The 19,106-nt window shown below is 36.2% G+C and overlaps 2 protein-coding genes across 6 annotated transcripts in view; both read right to left on the reverse strand.

The window, feature by feature from the left end:
• Positions 1-382: 382 nt before the first annotated feature.
• LOC143739343 (monocarboxylate transporter 13) lies at positions 383-12,471 on the reverse strand. The gene is made up of 5 exons (XM_077231758.1): positions 12,356-12,471; positions 6,119-6,345; positions 5,863-6,006; positions 3,057-3,833; positions 383-1,245 (listed from the first exon to the last, which is right to left on the reverse strand). The coding sequence occupies exons 2-5, from the start codon at positions 6,318-6,320 to the stop codon at positions 1,058-1,060; spliced, it is 1,311 nt and encodes a 436-aa protein (XP_077087873.1). The 5' UTR covers positions 6,321-6,345; positions 12,356-12,471; the 3' UTR covers positions 383-1,057.
• Positions 12,472-14,325: 1,854 nt separating this feature from the next.
• The window catches only part of jak2b (Janus kinase 2b), a 42,368-nt gene continuing 37,587 nt past the window's right edge, over positions 14,326-19,106 (reverse strand). For all 5 annotated transcript variants that reach the window (XM_077231760.1, XM_077231761.1, XM_077231762.1 and 2 more), the window contains 6 exons: positions 18,232-18,421; positions 16,942-17,066; positions 15,936-16,108; positions 15,677-15,794; positions 15,364-15,477; positions 14,326-14,911 (listed from right to left, as the gene is read on the reverse strand). In XM_077231760.1, the coding sequence (XP_077087875.1) occupies positions 14,777-14,911; positions 15,364-15,477; positions 15,677-15,794; positions 15,936-16,108; positions 16,942-17,066; positions 18,232-18,421 (855 nt within the window). In that variant the 3' untranslated portion in view covers positions 14,326-14,776. The remainder of the gene's footprint in view (positions 14,912-15,363; positions 15,478-15,676; positions 15,795-15,935; positions 16,109-16,941; positions 17,067-18,231; positions 18,422-19,106) is intronic.

The raw sequence follows: 19,106 nt of genomic DNA on the forward strand, positions 1-19,106 counted from the left end.
ATAATTTATACAACGTATTCAGAGCAGACAAGAACTGCCCTACCAGCTCAGCAATGTGGTATTATACACTGAAACAAGACATGAAAGACAATGAAATATAAGGCATAGCCCACTTTTTCAACAACTGCTCAAATGCCATGTATTATTCTGATTTTGTTGCATAAATCTTTGTGGGTTTCTGAAATATAGTGGCCCCAAAATGTATTCGGACACTCAATTACATTGAATGTAATTGTGACAGTTCTCATTAATTTAGTTTAAACTAATAAACTAAAACTTAAAAAAAATGACAAATGCACATAAAATATAAAAATAAAATCTAATTTATAATATTTACAAAAACTATAATACTATATAAATGATAATAAAATAACACTTAACATAAAACCAAGTGATATTTATTTTAAATAGAATAGCAGTACACCTTTAAAGCAAAACATTTCAGAGAAAGAAGTTTGTTATATTTTAAATAAAACAAATACATTCTTTTTAAAAAAGCCATTCAAAAAAAAAAAAAAAATCACCTCGAGGCCAGTAAGTCATGTCAGAAATGAAATTAATTTGTTTGCGGATGCCACTTTACTTTTTGGGGCCACTGTATGCAGCTTATATGCATACATAATTTGCAGTTTCACATATTACTTAGCATGTGCACAAAACAAACAGAGAAATTATAATATTTATATTGCTTTCAGATATTGTAAAATCATCATACATCTCATATATCTTGTTCCGTTCATACATGATGAAATAATCAGTCTCATCTGCACTCAGTGTTTCTTTAATTATTTCGAAGGGCAAAAGCTCTGAATTGCGCGGCTCTCAGTCGTTGTCCTTGTTTGCGAACAAGTAGTGGCTTTAAACGTGGCAATGATGCCACAGTCTTAAACTAATATCTCTCTGCTTGGAAGTTATAGGGTGAGAGGTTGAGATAATAAAAAGCCTGCAGCCTTTTTGAAAGGTAAAAACATTAACACAACATGGCTTTAAATAGATTCATATAAAGTTCATATAAAAAAAAAAAAGTAAAACACTGGTAAATTATGATCAATGGCTTTTAAACATCTGCAATGTCCGCTTTATGCATGTGATGATCTGTAGTCTCAGTACATGTATCTGGTAGTTTGGTTTTTTTCTTCTCCACCAGTCTGTCAACAAGAACCACAAAAACCCCAGACAAAACAAGGCAGACGCCAGACAAATAGAAAGCAGCAGCGAAGTCATGAGTCCAGTCCACCAGCCAGCCTGTGACAGATACACAAAAGAAACATGAGACAGGTATGGGACATAGAGAAGCCTGCTGTTAGCAGTGTCTGTATCCTCCCTACTAAAACACCACCATGAAAACATTCGCAAACCTTTTCTACAGTGCAAAACACCTCGCAACATCAGATCCTTTATGACATAATAGAGATTAATGGCTGTCAACAAATGCACACCTACTTAGCCCGGCTCGTCATGCTGTAGTTATTGACCTTATTCCGAGCTGCGCCATAACCGGTATTCATAGAGAGGCTGTGAGGAATACATGTAAAGTGTCTTCAATGGCATCCACTGTAAAACGCTGTAAAAAACTCCTAGATCACTTATAATTTTCTACAGCTAATGTTGCTTGGAGTTTTTTGTCTACTGAAATGTCTAAGATATTTTTGCAGGGTTTTGCCAACAGAAATATCCAAAAACATAAAATAACAGCACAAACAACTGAAGAGATGCATGTCTGCCCTTACAGCCTCGCTTTCATTCCGTTAAAAATCAAAGATGGCGTTGCTGTGAATAAGGTCTATGAGGAAACAGGAGAGGTACAATTGTTACACTTATTTAACTAATTTAACTTTAAAAGGGAACTATGCAGTTTTTTTAGCTTAACTGAACAGCTCCGGAGTTATTGGAATGGTTATATGACTTTTTTCAGGTTGAATGGTAGCCGGCAAGAACAGTGACTACTGTACTTGCTCTGACAATGAATCATTTTGATGATGATTTTTTCTACATTCATTATCATGAAATTTGCTCACAATTAGATTTGATTCAGATCATTAGATTTATATTTATGCATTTAGCAGGCACTTTTATTCAAAGTGACTAGCAAAAGAAGAATTATTTTGTTATGATACATAATTATTTTCAAAAATATGCTGAAGTCACACACTGACAAAAACACTACAGCAGGTGTCACATTTATGTTTTTTTTTAATACATAACATAAGCAAATAACTTCTAAATAATTAAAGTAAATAAATGATGGATAAATTATTGAAAGGCAAAATTCACCGAAAACTGCCATCGTTTACTCGCCCTTATGTCATTCCAAACCTCTTTTCATTCTTCTGTATGACTTTCTTTATCTTCTTTTATGTTCCACAGAAGAAATAATGAGAAGACGGTGAGTAAATGATGACAGAATTTTTGGGAGAGCAATCCCTTTAAAGACTAATATTGTTGAAATGTCTAAACAGACAACATAGGCCATGTGACTACAGAGGTTCAACCTTAAAGTTATAAAGCGACGAGAATATTTTTTGTGCTCAAAACCCCCCCAAAATAACGACTTTAATCAACAATTTCTTCTCTTCCGTGTCTCTGGCGTCGTTCAGGTGAGCACCACGACGCACGCGAGTGATGCTGACGCAGGATCTGGCCAATACTGAGTCTGCGTTCTGACATAGAACCCGAAAGCGCTCCGGTGCGTTTATTCAACAATTTCTTCTCTTCCGTGTCAGTCTCTGAAGCTATTCACATTGTAAAGTTTTTATTTTGGGGGGGGGGTTGGAGAACAAAAAGAATTCTAGTCGCTTCATAACATTAAGGTTGAACCACTGTAGTCACATGGACTATTTTAACGATGTCTTTACTACCTTCCCTGTTCTTGAAAGTGGTAATAACGTCGCAGTCTATGGGGGGTTCAGAAAGCTCTCGGATTTCATCAAAAATATCTTAATTTGTGTTCTGAAGATGAACGAAGGTCTTACAGCTTTAGAACGACATGAGGGTGAGTAATTAATGATAGAAGTTTCATTTTTGGGTGAACTATCCCTTTAAAAACAAGCACTGACCTGCAGCAGGTGGACCCACAAATCCTCCAGAGCTCCGGAACAGCATGAAGAGCCCTAGAGCGCTATCAAACCCATCCAGTCCAACAATATCCACGATACTCGTCACATGGATGGCCACCACACAGCCGAACAGGAACCCATAGAACGAGCAGAAGACCAGGATTGTCCAGTAGCTCTGTGCAATGGGCAGCAGGAACAGCACCACCCCCAGTGCAGTGACCACCATAGTCAACAGCTGCAGGTTTCTCACGAGCTGCAGATTAGCCATCCAACCGCATAATAGTCTGCCCAACAGGTCCGCCAATGCCAGCACTGACAGAACGGAGGCGGCCCAGTACTGCCCCATGCCCAAACTGTTGGCATACGGCACCAGAAACAAAGGTGGGATGAAGAAACCCGCCGCAGCCAAGATGGCAAACATGATATATAGCAGCAGCTCAGGCCTCTGAATGAGATCCCACTGGAACGTGCCTTTTTTTGATGTCCTGCTTTCATCTTTTGAGTCCAGCACAAGTTTGCCTTGGATAGAGGTTTGTGCAGCTTGAAAGGGCTTCATCAGGGCACCACACACACACAGATTCAGCTGAAGACCGCCGATGATGAGTAGGGACCCCTGCCAAGAATAGCTGTCGATAAGCCACTGGAAAAATGGGCTGAACCCCATTGCAAAGACACACTCTCCAGAACTAGCAATCGAATAGGCAATGGGACGCCAGCGTTTGAAGTAATGGCTGACCATGCTGTTGGCTGGTATCCAAGAAAATGAGACTCCAAGTCCTAGATCACATACAAACACAAAAATTCAATTATCACTAGACAAATATGGAGGATTGTAAATAAATCAGTAGACAAAGACAAATACAGTAAAACAGAATTATATATATATATATATATATATATATATATATATATAACATCACAGGAATAAATTACATTTTCAAATACATTAAAGAATATATATATATATATATATATATATATATTCTTTAATGTATTTGAAAATGTAATTTATTCCTGTGATGTCAAAGCTGAATTTTCAGCATCATTACACTTCAGTGTCACATGATCCTTCAGAAATCATTCTAATATACTGATTTGCTGTAACATTTCGTATCAATATCAATGTTGAAAACAGTTGTGCTGCTTAATATTTTTGTGGAAACCATGATACATTTTTTTTAAAGATTCTGTGATGTAGAAAGTTCAAAACAGCATTTATTGAAATAGAAAAAACCTTTGCATTGTTACCAAAAGGTTCTGTCACTCTTGATCAATGTAATGCTTCCCCGCTAAATAAAAGTATTAATAATAATAAAAAAAATTGTACCGACCCAAAACGTTTGAATGGTAGCGTAAATTAACACTTTACAACTTTATAAATTGACTTTAAGTAATGTTTAAATGTTATAGATGTAATAATAAAAAAATACATTATGTACATGAATAATAACTTTTAAACATGATTTATCAATTTACATTTAACAAATAAAATAATATTATTTGTCTAATAATTTAAATGTTTATTTTTTATTTAATATTTTGATCATTTTATTTTGTAAATGGCACTTCCATACCGTATTTCTTTCATACTGTAGAAGACTAAGTAAATACATCGAAGTTTGTTTCTAGATTAGTGTCCGGGTTAGTGTTAGTCTTAACCTCACCTAGATTGTTTACAGACTGTGTTTGAAATAACACACTAGCCGACTACATCAGTCTATCATATACTGCACATCAACTGGTATACATTTAAACATGGTAACAGTGCACAACATTCATCACATAAAACAGTGTATCTGAGTCTGACCATGACCAACTGCAATCATCATTAGTCTATCTTATAAGCCGAAACAGAAGGCATTACATTGTGAAACAGCAAAGCTATGGTTTGGTATTTGGGTAATGTAAGAAAACGTGCATATTATGCAGAGTTTGGATAATGCATGTATCTTAATTTAGCAGAATTAATATAACACGACTATAACAAAAATAAAGGTTCAATGGGGTTCTGCATAGAACCCTAGGCTTATGATTCAGTTTTAAAAGAACCCTTTATGCCAAAAAGATTCCATATACTGTGAAGGCTTAAATGATTGCATAAACCCTTTATGTTTAATGAGTTATTAATTTTTTTATGAAAGTATGTTTATGAGAAGTTAATTTATAAAATTTAATTAAAAATAAAAAATGTATTAAAACAAAATCCTTAAAATTATCCCATGATGGGAACCCCTAAAAGGTTCTACGGTATATGACGCGCCTGATGGAACCCTGTAAGGTTCTATATAGAATATTTTCTTCTAAGAGTGTATGATAGAATGTTGCCTTAATATTGGAACACACTACAAGACTTTGTTCAGAGTTTTGCTCCGATTTGCAGTCTAGAGAAGAATAGTTGTCGAAAGTCAGAGCCAGTCGGTATATTTAGGCTAGAGATGAGAGATTCAACAGAAAAAAATACAGTATATAATGGGCACAGACTATAAATCCATTCTGTTGGAGGATATCAAACTGGATATCAAAAATTATTTTAGAAAACAAAATTGGTTGCATCAGTTTTCATTTCACGAGGTTCATGTTGAGTTTGTTATGCGTGGAACGACTTGAAAGTCTGATAGTATGTGAACCTCATTTAGTCATTTAGTATATGAAGACCAGTTTTACTCAGCAAGTGCCTGGTGTTTTCAGTCTGTTAAGATTTTTAAAGTTATGTAATGTATTCAAGCCTTTCGTTAAAGAGGATTATGTGCTTAAAATTCCAGCATTACATCATTATAACTACATAAACAGAGTAAACAAAAGTTACCTTGCAGTACACCCACAGACAGATACATCCAAGGCAGACTGAGGCCCAAAGAGGCGATAATCATTCCTGAGGCAGCCAGAAGCCCTCCGACCATGATAACAGTGCGCTGGGACAGGTGCATACTGAGAGCACTGGCAAGAGGTGCTAAACAGACGGAAAAAAAGAAAACATCATGAAAAAAGAGTTTTTTAATAGTGGTTCTGAGACAATTCATACAATTTCTGTGGATAACAATAAAGGAGAAAACAATTCTCACCTCCCAAATGAAACACAGCAATAGTGGTTGAGGTTATCCATGAGGTAGTGCTAGTAAGGACACTGTAGTGATTTTGGATTTCAAGGAAAAACAAGCCAAAGTTCTTGTGAACTGCAGCAGTGAGGCCCATGATGAAGAAGGCCGAGGTCACCACAACCCAACCATAGCCTCCATCCGGTGGGGTGGACAAATACCTCTCCATGCTGAATCTGACAATCACTTCCCACCTTCAGGAAAAGAATGTTAAATAATTTCAACATAGGTGTATTCATAATTTGCACGTGACGTCACAAGTGCTGGCTGGCGGGCAAGAACGTCGTTCTCAAGCAATGAAACCCAGTCAACTAATCAAGGATCTTGCCAGGACGTCGCCAGTTTTAATATACAAAAGTTGGTGTTTTGAGGTGTAAACGACATGCCAGGTAGTTGTTGTAGGATTGGATGCACTATTATTCAGCATAATCGGGTTAAGACCGTGCATGTAAACGCGCTCATTCCCTTAAAGTGAAAGTAGAAACGGACTGAGCTTTCAGCATCTGTCGCATAATCTGTCGCTGCATTAACGCCGCGTTCTCTCAGAGACGACGATGGATATAACTGTATAGCGACTATCTTAATTTACTGGCTTAATATTTCTCTTGTGGACCTACATTAATGACAGTAAAGACAGAGTTGTGCTGTTCGTGAACTAAAGACTGCAAGTTGGTTTCCATAGCAAATTAACAAAACGTTTAATGACACTAATAACACTAAAAACAATACAATTACTAAATATTAATAATATCACTAAAATGATATAGAGCTCGGGCTCGTTTCGTCATTTTAGTGATATTATTAATATTTAGTAATTGTATTGTTTTTAGTGTTATTAGTGTCATTAAACGTTTTGTTAATGTGCTATGGAAACAAAATTGCCTCACTATATAATTTATTGTAGGCTAGTATTGGACATTTGCCGTTTTTTCAGCGTTTGTTGCCCGCCAGGTATCCATGGTAGTCACGTGACTGCAAAGTATGAATTGACATTATTAAAAATATGAAAAATACTATAATAGTAGGCCTATATAGTATTTATTTTTATATTATCCATTTTAAGTTTTAATTTTATCATATACTTCTGTCAATTTTAGTTAGTTATGTAATATTTCCATTTAGCAGTATTTTCATAGGCTACTTAGACTCATTTCAGTTAGCTGCCAAGGCAAAACACTTAAAATGTTCTTTTAATTCAAGTTTTTTTTTAAGTTTAAGTTTTTCATTAATCAAAATTACATCAAAAATATACTTTATTTCAATTCTATTTACCAGCTTACCAAAACAATTTAGTCTTCTTTTTTTTGGCCTAACAACAATACTGCCAATGTAGATTTTTGAACGTTTTGATATTTTTGTGGACATTTCTTGATTAACCTATAATGGCAAACGTGCCAACAGTGCCATACGGAGGGATAATCATTGACACTTGACAAATTAGCTAAAAAGAGGCGTATGCATTTAAGTCCCTCAAACTTGCATACATTGAGGTAATGATTCATCAGTCACACAGCCTGTTTTTAAGTTATTAGCTATAAATACTATTAAAGTGTTTTGCTAGCGAGCAGATCCGACAAACCGTTCTGTGATTATCCCTCCATGTGCCATAAGGTTGCAGACCCCTGGCATATATTACAATTTAAAAAATTCAACAAAAAGACAAATTATTTGAAAGAAATTATTTTAGAATGTTATGTGATGAATGCATCTCTGTCAGCATTTCTGCAGCCTGTTCCACACAGTGTGTATTTTAGCATTTTGTGACCAAAAAAGAAAATATTGCATTAAACCGTTTTCATACGTCACGTTTCCCATAATCCATTGGATGGTCAGGGCACCACAACAGATTCACACTTAGACACCTCTTTCCATTCATGGTGGTTCTTGGCCAGGACTTGTGTCTTAGCAAAGCCAGGCCCATTCCATTATTTCTTATTGTCAGTCTACTTTGTCCATTATTTAATATTGTCAGTCTACTTTGTCCTCGGTCTCACTCTCCTTCTTGAACTTTCAACCGTGCCGCGGAGAATGGTTTTGGCCAGCCTGGAGAATCCGGTGGTGTGTCCCAATACAATTTCCTTCTTTTGACTGTTACCAGGAGTTCTTTATTTGGCCCAGTATGCAGTGTTGCGGACTTCCTCATTGGTCACATGGTCTATGTAGTTGATGCCCAGAATCTTTTGATTTTTCAAAATTCAATTCTAGCTGCTACACTTTTAGTCATTTTTAAAAATTCTATCAACTCAGCACCAAGAAGCACAAGCAGTAACCAAGACAGACCTAACAGGAACAATCGTTCACAGTGGAAATCTGTAGCAAGTGCCAGAAATCATAAGATCGTGTGCGTCAACAAATGACCCACAATGCCTGCTCCACTGCCCAGCCCTGCTGCGATCACTGACTAGGCCAGTGCTTTATTGCCATTAACTCAGCACCACTAGCAGCAGGCAAACATACTCATGTTACATTACAGTTCATGACAGCCTTTTCCTTGACTTGTTCCATCACCCATATTAGGCTACAGATTGACGTATTAAAGAAGCTATCAAACTGTCAGCAACCTCCAGTACAGAACAGCCTGATGTCCTGCAATCCGAATAAAAAGCTGCTTACCACCTTCTATGCCATTCATGTGACCATTGTCACCTTTCAAAAAGTCTTGCTTCCCCGCTGATTGAATCCTGTCCTAATCCACTCAATTACTGTATGAATCTGTGGTAATGCAGACTGCTCCAATATTATATAATGTCTATATGTTTGGGTGTAAGAGTAAATACAGACAGTCCTGAGGTTTAAGGGCAAAATCTCCATGTTTCATCATGCGTCTGCACTATTGTTTTGTACATCCAGCCTGTCAGGAACCTGTCTGCATCAGCATAGTTGCTGCATGTTGAGTCACTGTGTCAAATGTGAACTCATAAAATTGGTAGAACTTTTTTTAGCGATTCCAATGTTCATAGAAAAATTATGCAACAGTGGCTAAATTTACGGTGAATTTTTTTTTTATGAGAGGTTATCATTTTAAAATTTACAACAATTACATCAAGCAATAAACTGTTCTGCAGTAATTCACAATCTAGAGAATAACTGCCAATTTTCATTGCTAAATAACTTCATGTAAACCATTCGTTTTGTATTTACAAGTGCACTGGAATTACACAACACTTTTGAAAAATCACAGGAAAAAAAATCCATAAGATCCATAAACAATATAACAGGACACAAAGTGAGTTATTTTATCTTTTTGCGCTGTAGTGGACACATTAAAAGCCAAACTGACATACATTCAGACCAGTGTTCTTTTTACTATCTACTACACAGTAAAAAAAATTGTATGCTTAATAAGTTATGACAACATGTGTTTTTACATTGCAACTCATCAAAATAAGTTAAGCAATTTTCAACTTTTTTTGTAAGTTATACAAGACTCAACTCATTGTTTTTAGGTCAGTTTAATGTAATTTAACTTGAAATTACTTAAACATCCAAGTTGATTGTACTTAAAAATTTAAGGCAGCGACATTTTTTTTACAGTGTAACCCAGCAAACACAATGTTCCCCTAACTTTAGTATTTGGTTCCTGTTTGGGCATTTTTGGGGGGGAACCAAATAAAGTTTTTTTTTTTTAGGTTTTATTTTTTGTAACCATAAAATAACATTAATTGCAGGGATTATAATAATATTATTATAATTTGTTACATTTAGTGCTTTTCTCTGCATTCAAAGAGCTTGATATGGAAGGGGAAATCTCGACTCTTTTTCAAAGGACATCCTGGTATTTTTTGAGAGACACATAAGAGTCAGGATCTTGGTTTAACGTCTAATCCGAAGGACAGTGGTTTTTGACAGTATAGTGTCCCCATCACTATACTGGGGTGTTAAGACCCACACAGAACAGAGGGTGAGCACCCCCAGCTGGCCTCACTAACACCTCTTCCAACAGCAACAGTTTACCAGTTTTACTGGAGGTCTCCCATCCAGGTACTGACCAGGCTCAAACCTGCTCAGCTTCAGTGGGTAACCAGTCTTTGGCTAAAGGGTGATAGCTGCTATAACCTAAAAATAATTCATACAGAACGTTCCCTAATGGTTATCGTTTTATAAACCATAAAATAATGTTCCTAGAACATTACAGTAAGGTTATTTTTAGATAACCTAAAAATAACTTATACAGAACGTTTCCTAATGGTTATTTTTAGGTTATTATTTTATAACCATGTAAACTAACCTTCCAATTAAGACATTGCAGGTGTTTTGTGTAATGACCTAAACAGAGCTCTGAAATGAGTTTAGTACAGATTTAATCTAATGAAGCAGATATTAGATCAATCAAAACATGTTATAATGATCAGATAAATCCAACTTTGTGTTAAGATTTCCAGGGTTTAGCCAGGGTTAACTAGGGTTAAGAGTGTGAAAAGCACAGAAATCATAAATTTGTGGGTTTGTTTCTATCTTCATTTACTACGCGCGGTAGCGTTATTTAAAAATTAACGGTCATTTTGTTTTATTGGCTGACTAACATTTGTTTATCGATCTCTTTATTGAATAAATGAGCAATATCACACGAGTAGCATACGAGCAGTTCGTATTGGTTCTCAAATCTGATTGGCTGAGAGCCTTTTTCCAGCCATGCGATATTCTATGACCTTTCTTAAAACTACAATATGTCATTTTTTCCGCCGCTAGGGGTCGCTAACCTCTTACAATAACAAAGGCGTAGGTTGATGATGCATAAAAGGGAATTATGGAACTTGTCGTCATGCTGATGGATCTAATAATGTTTATGGATGAGTGAAAACATTGATGTTTTTAACATGACTGGTGTGAAGCAGGTCACGATTGCTGATGAGAGACAGATATCAGCGCCACATGCGAGTCCCGAGGATATAAAGGAATAAGGACATTTCATTCTACCGAATGACCTGCAAGTGCTGAATTACTACTCACACAGGTCAGTTTATTAGACGAATGAAATTTGTGAGGTAACACAGCGCTGTTTCACTTGGTCTACACTATCAGACTAAACTGCAATTGAGTGTGTTGAAAGTTATGATTTTATTCTATGTGTTAGTTTGTCTGTATGAGACTAGCAGTAAGCTAGATCAACATTGGAATAACATACTGATCATATTCTAACTTTTCATCATGTTGAGCTATATAACATTTATTAGTTTTATGTACATTTGCTCACCTGTCTCTTGTCAAGTTGAAGTTTGTCACGGACGTGGAGCTCTCGCATCTCGAAAACACCACGCATCCATAATGTTTGAACGAAACAACAAAAACGGAGCGTGCACAGCTGCCGCTTGACGTAACGCAGTTGTCCACATCTGTCGCCATGGTTACTATGACAGTACCAGCGGAAACCAGGGATAACGCGGATATTACGTCATTGACAGGCGACAAGTGAACATGGACGAGCCATTATTTAAAATTTTAATTTCTCTGAAATGAATAATCTTTCGGACCTTTTGGGAAATTGTAAGTACACAACTGCAGGAAATATATCACACCGTGTGAGTGATTTTTGGATATTTTATTACAAAAATCTTATCTTTATCGTTCGAACGTTCTGGGAACCAAAAATGTCAGCTGGGAATACAGATTTATTAATATTTTAAATTAGTTTTTATTTTTATATTTTCCATTTTAATGAAAGTTTTAGTAAATTTGTTGTGTATTTTTGTACTTTGTATTATTTTTTTGTTCTATTTATTCATTTGGATTTCAGTTTTAGTTATTTTAGCACATCATGTTAAACTAAACGAAAATGAGAATGTTTCATTGGCAATTAGCTGAAATAAAAATATATTTTTATATATATATTCAGCTAACGTTTATTTTATTCAAATAACGAAAATGTTTTATGGTTTTAGTTAACTAACTGATTCAGACAAGAGTGAATTAAGGTATTCAACTGAAAAATGAAACGGTTCTTCATAAGGTCGCGTAGAGACACAAAATACATTTTGCGTACAGAAATTGACATAACAAAAACCAAAATATTCATTGGAGTAATAATGAACAAGCCACGGTCCCCTACATATTACTGTATTGTATCTTATTCCAAACTCCAGAGTGTAACTATGTTAATCGTTGCTGCTTTTTTTGCAAGAGAATTAACCATAAATATTAATGTACGTCCTTGTACGTCAGCGTTTTGAAATAAAATCTACTCTACATGGTAGGGAAATTACTTACACCAGAGGTGCGACCGCACTCTTCTCCTCTCCTGTACTTGGTCAGGTCCTCTTCATGTTGTCCATCGCAGTCTGTAACACAATAGTAGTAGCAGTGTGTGATGCTGCCACTGATGTGAGCGGATCTCTATTTATAAACTCGCACGACGCTGGCCACACCCCTGCTCAACACGCTTACATATGGCAAGCCGTTTAAACATTTATTCCACATTTATCAAAGTCGGCATGAAACGGAAGTTGTGATACAATTTTCTTCCTTATTTGTGCCTTAGCCTATATCCGACTGAATGGCTTCTCGACTAAGAACAAATGTAGGGCGGGATTTGATTTTCTCAGTCGGGAATTTATTGGATTGTTGTTTACTATTGTTGCAATCATTGTTGATCTCGTTTGAGTGAATGGTTGTCCTTCCCCAATGCCAGTAAACACTTGATCAGAGAAGAGATGTCCTTGCAAGTGGGAGGCAGGGGCGCCCTAAGAAAACCAAAGGATCTGGGCTACAGCATTTGGCCCCCTACCCTAGATAAAACTTTTTTTTTAGCTTCCTGACAATTATTTATGTAGAAAAGTATCTTAAAACAGCTTCTGTCCAGGTACAATTGCACAAAGTTTTTCAGGTAACTTTGCTGGTCGGTTTCTTCAAGCATCTTGGAAACGTTGCCACAGTTCTTCTCGATTTAGTCTGTTTTTTCTGTTTCTTCCATGTAATACCAGACAGAATCGATGATGGTGAGATCAGATCATATCGGCTGTTGTCAGACTCCTTGTGCACTCAAAAACCTCTCTGGATTATTACAATTAATGGCAAGAGGACTGTTTGGAAATGTAAACTGATATTTCCTACCTACACACTATGCAAAAGATAAAAATAATGCTTAAAACATACCCAAGACTTTTGCACAGTACTATACACACACACACACATATATAAAATTATGATCTTTGTATAAAGCACCAGAAAATGGACATTGGATTAAATATATAAATGCCCATGAAGGTAAGATGGGTTTGTGCAAAATGTTTACTGGGATCCATTAAGAATCAAATCCAGTAGTATGTTTTTTGTATTCACTGCCATTACTTTGCCCGAACGGATGGCCATAAATGTAGCAGATGAGTAAAGTCACATGACTGAAACAGATGAATAATATAGTTTAAGGAATAAAAGGCATGCCATACTTCCGTCCATTCTCTCATGCAGGACCAAAATCAAGGTATTTAGGAACTGTAGATAAATTGGCATCATGATCCAAATCAAATAGTGATTTTATAAGCAAAGTGAATCATGATAGATGAAAACGCATCCTAATATCTGTACTTCAGTTATACAAAACAAGACACAATGTGAACGCCAAAATTACAGCGATACACCTAAAAACACCATTATCACTTTGGATTGTGGGAAACGACTGAACTGTTTACATTTCAGTAAACAATGAAAGGGCAAATCAAAGCAGAATGTTTGGCTTACAGGCCAATGCTGCTTATGTTAACAAGCTTCGATTGCTCAGAGTAGTGTACTTAGATCAGTTTCATTTCGGAAACTTTCAAATTGGAGCAATAACACAAGGGTCACTCGGTGTGGCGAAAACTGGTACCAGCCAGCCGTAAGAGGATAATGTCAAGTCTATGTTTGACACCCCGCACTATTGCCATTCCAAAGCTCCAGGGGCCTGACGGATCAGAATACACAAACCGCATGTTCTTTCTTGAAGTAAATAAATATCAAACTGTTTGAGGACAAAAAACAAAAATGCATTTCTACAGTCTATCCCTAGAAAAGCTTGAATAATTGCGAATAGCAGTTTGACTGACTGTGGTGCTGAAGAGCAATATGTTAGCGCATACTCCACATTACCATTGCTTTACAAAGAGGTTAATACGACTGGGAAATGGCTCATTAACTGCTATTTTGGGCTGTGGCAATGGCTGAAACACATTAGCATTTTTTTGTCAAAGAAAAACAAAGACTTACAATAGCAAGATCTTTTATATCTTTTCAATCAGACACCACCTGCATTACAACAAACAACCAATAAACAATTATATATTTTTTTAAATCTTAATTTACTGCTTCCAAACAATTCATTTCATTTTTATAAAATTATAAAATCATCTTTATATATGTACATACAAACACATGGATGTAAAAAATGCCAGCTCTTGCATTTCTTAATAAAACGATTCATTCATTTATACCATCGCTGATAGAGGCGCGCATGCCAGCACTTGCTAGCAAAAGAGAAACCCATTCTTGATATAAATGACGTTAATTGTTCAGACAGAAGATGAGGTGATCATGTCCTGGGGTCAGATCTGCCGTAATGGCACAAAGAGGGATTTTAAGACAGCGGACAGGGCCAGAGGACAGACTCAAAGCTGGATATCTGGGTGGCAGCGGTGAGCGAGTGAAGCTTCTCTCTTAAAACTCAGGCACTTGGGTATATCGGTCTGAATCGCTACCGTCCCGGATCAGGTCTACACGTAGAGCGAGCTCCTTGAAGGTTGGCCGAAGACTGAGATCGTTGTCCCAGCATTCCTGCATGATCTCGCACATCTAAAAGAATTCAAAAAGTCAGTGTTTAACAAGAGCTGATATACAAAGACCTGTTTTTGACCCGAATTATTTATCATTTACACAATTATACACTACAATTTAAAAGCTTGGGGTCAGTGAGATTTTTTTAAAAGAGAGAAAATAAGTCTCTTATGCTCAGCAAGGCTGCATTTATTTGATCAAAAAACAACAACAATAAAACCGTAATATTGTGAAATATTATTACAATTTAAATGACTGTTCTATTGTAATATATTGTAAAATGTAATTTATTCCTGTGGTCAAAGCTGAATTTTCAGCATCATTCCTCCAGTTTTCAGTGTCACATGATCCTTCAGAAATCATTATAATAAAACTTTTCACAGACTGAAATGACGTGTTTCCACAGTTTTTAATATTTAAAATTTAAAACAAATGTAATAGTTGACATTTTGTTGAATGTGATCTGGTACCTCTGAGGGACAGCCCATAGGTTGGGGTAAACGGTTTCCTCTTTTCAAGAGTTCAATGAGATGATAGACTATTGTTTGTCCCTGCTTGTCACCTCCCATCATACTCAGGAAAACCTGAACACAACAAAACAGAGCTTCTTAATTAACCAATTATTCTATGCGCTGTCGTTGACAGGTTCTTTGGACATGTCCTGTGTGATTTACATAACCAAAGCAATTCAAAAGAAGCAACTGTTAAATGTTGCCCTTATTGTGAATGTGGCATGTCCAGAAAACAAAACAAGAAATGGCAAAGAACAGCTGTGATACTTACTGTAGGTGGGCTACAGAGCTTGTCGCTGTATGTGAAGAGTTCATACAGAACCACTCCAAAACTCCAGATGTCGGACGCTACTGAGAACTTACTCTCAGTAAGAGACTCGGGCGCATACCTATCACAACAAGCACATATTTTTTTTAAACATGTTGTTCTAAACCTCTATGACTGACTTAGACTAATCTTACTGCTGATCATCTTTTGTGTTCCAACGAAACATGAAAGTCAAACGGGTTTGAATGAAAAACATACATACCAGAATATCGGACTCTCTCCAGGTTCTTTAACCTTGTAGTACTCTTTGTCCTGAGGTAAAACCTTGGTCAAGCCAAAGTCACCAATCTTCACCCTGAACTCACTCTCCACTAGGATGTTTCGTGTGGCCAGGTCTCTGTGAATGTACCGCTTTGTCGCAAGGTATTCCATTCCCTGTAGAGACATAGCCGACGTGAATTTCAGGAGATTCAAAATTGTTGTGGAATAAGATAATGTAAAACAGGGGGAAAAGTGAAGAGACTTTTTGTTTGAAATGAAGAGAAAGAGAGGTGGCTTACAGAACAAATTTAGTAGAGACGCTTGATAATATTACTACAAGACTAGGGTTGGGTATCGTTTGAATTTTAACGATTCCAATTCCGATTATTAATTCCTAATTTCGATTCCGAAAAACAAAACAAAAAACACCTTAGATATTCACATTTATTTTGAGTCTTATTGCAAAACATTTTATTGTAGCTGAAAACCATGAACAAAAACCAACAGGCTAAAGAACACTAACATAAGGAACTTTTGCCTATGGTTTGAAAGCAACTTGTCTAACTAAGATACATTTTAAAAATACATGGAAAAAAATGCTGTTTTATAAGAGAAGTCACAGACAATTGAAGCAACAGGTATGATTCAGTTTATGGCACTTCTCAATTTCTATTTTTAATCAGGTTTGGAGCTAAACTCTGCAGGAAAGTGGATTTGGAAGGACAGAGTTGGACTAAAATCCCTGTTTTAGAGCTTGGCGAAACTACAAAAGTGTATATTCACTATAAAAATGCATATGCAATCTTAAGATTTTAATTTACATGACATTACCAGGTCTATAAATTCACTTTTTCGTATATGGGTTTTCCTGGGTTCTTCAAAGAAAAATAATTATAAATGAATTGTTTTATCTTATTCTAAAGCTTGTTTTCTCATTTCAAATCCTGTTTTCATCTTGAGGCCGCCTGGTTGAGAACCACTGGTACAAGAAGAAAGGTTTTTATTACCTTGCATATTTGAGAAGCATAATGCACAAGTTTCTTGTGGTCAATCCTGTCTCTGTTCTTGTTGAGATAGTCTCGTAGACTTCCGTAAGGCAGGTACTCCATAATCAGTCGAAGGTTTCTCCTTCCTGAGAGAACAAGACATTACGATAGAGTTTGCAATAAGCTGCCATTAAGACAGAAGCTCAGTTCTTCAATATGGTAAAAATCAGCCAAGAAACAATGGAGAGCGCTCAACAATTAGATGCACTCTTTTAAAAATGATGCACTTGTTTGGGGGTTCTCCTCTGGTTTAGATTCGAATCTCTTTTGAGACAAGAGCTGGGTTTAGAGTTTTTATGGAAGTAAAACATTAATCCACAATGCAGGATAATGCAACATACCAAATGTTTTAAGCATTATCATCTAATCAGTCTGACCAAGATGATTCAAGCACTCCTAGACAAATGCAAGTAGTTTTAATATCAAATTACAAAACAAGTTTAGTTATTCAATTTGCAACTAAACGAAAGCATAAATGAAAACTACATGAGAGATACATTGTTGATCGGATGGAGGCAGATCTAAATGCAAGCTTGTGGAAGAAGTAATTTCACCAGAAGATATTTTGATCAAAAAAAGGGCAAGGTTTAAAAATAAAGCATATACAAGGATAAATAGTTGAAAAATAAAATTAATAACATGCATTAAAAAAATTGATGGGGCGAATTTCAACATGCATTAATTTTTTTTAAATTTTTCATGGGAACACTTGTAATTAGACTCTGATCCTTTATTAATGCTATTATTATGCTGGTCAGTCAAGAGACTGATGGACTCATGACATCTTAATTTTATCTTAATTAGAGTTATATTAATATGAATCAAAATATGGCTTATAATGCTCAGTTACTGGCACTCAAAGAAATGCCAACTTCAATGCTGAAAAAATGAACAGAATTTTGAATTTTCTGATTCATTGGTGATCTCTGGTGGTAAATGGCCTAAATACCACTTGTTTAATTTCTATTTATTGCTTTTCTGGAGTCAAACTTTGATTCAGACCAAGTAGTTGAACCAAGTGTAACAGCACATGCCAATGCATCTGACAGCACTACACTCTTATTCAGAATTATCAAGCAATATCAATATAGCCAATCGCAACAAAATCTGATTTTACTGAAAAGACTCAAAATCAACACGTGAGGGTGTGGAAAACATTGGCAGTCACTCAAATTCTTAGCAAATGTTTGTGTCCAAAGATGATGCATCTAAAGGAACAAGAGGTTTCACAACACTACTTTCGTCACATACCTGCACCGTAGCACACGCCTTTATATTTCACAATGTTCTCATGCTGGAGGGATTTGAGGATCTCGATTTCCCGCTCAAAGTCACGGATGTGTTCAGTGGTGCTGTGTTGCAATTTTTTCACTGCCACCACCTCACCGGTGTTGTCCTGCAGGGGATCATACCGGCACATTTCCACACTGCCAAAATTTCCCTGCAAACAGGAGATAATTACTGTGGTTAGCACACATTATTAGGACCCAAGCCCTGAAAGGGTGATTGTTTTGCTAAGGATTATTATAAAAAAATGCTTTTCAAACTTTCGGACACTTTTGGGGCCCTTAGCGTGCTCGAAAACTCTTGCAACTTTGCACACAGGTCAGAACCCGCGGCCATCAGGGCTGGGCTGAAGCTGGTACCCGGGCGTGGTAGCGGGGCTCGATGGCGCCCCCTTGAACAGGCTCCGAAAACTTTCGTACTCTTACTTTTTATGCCAGTTTTAAAATAAGGAAAAAAAAGGTAAACCGGAAGTGTCTTGTGTATTATAAATTCATTTTTTTGCTTTAAATTAAGATTGTATGTTTGGTAATTGAACCTGAATGAATTTAAAATTAATGTGCTATATTTCATATCAATATATTTGTTTTCTTTAAAAAAATTTAATTAACACTAACTTAATCCTCATCTTAATTATAAATCATTTATTTCTGTATAAAATAATACTACCATTAAAAAACACATTTGAGTTTCTTTTTCAATCAATGTAGTATGTGTAACTTTAAAATAAGCAGATTAGTGCTCTGTTTGAGGACAAGAAATGAAACCAATGCAATGACGAATGTCCAAAAGATGGCACCCACAGACTGTTTTTAAATGGGGTTGGATAATTATGTTTTGCT

This window comes from Siphateles boraxobius, unplaced genomic scaffold (genome assembly GCF_051911475.1).
Source record: "Siphateles boraxobius isolate OS27281-9 unplaced genomic scaffold, OSU_SipBor_1 16, whole genome shotgun sequence".
Lineage (NCBI taxonomy): Eukaryota > Metazoa > Chordata > Actinopteri > Cypriniformes > Leuciscidae > Siphateles > Siphateles boraxobius.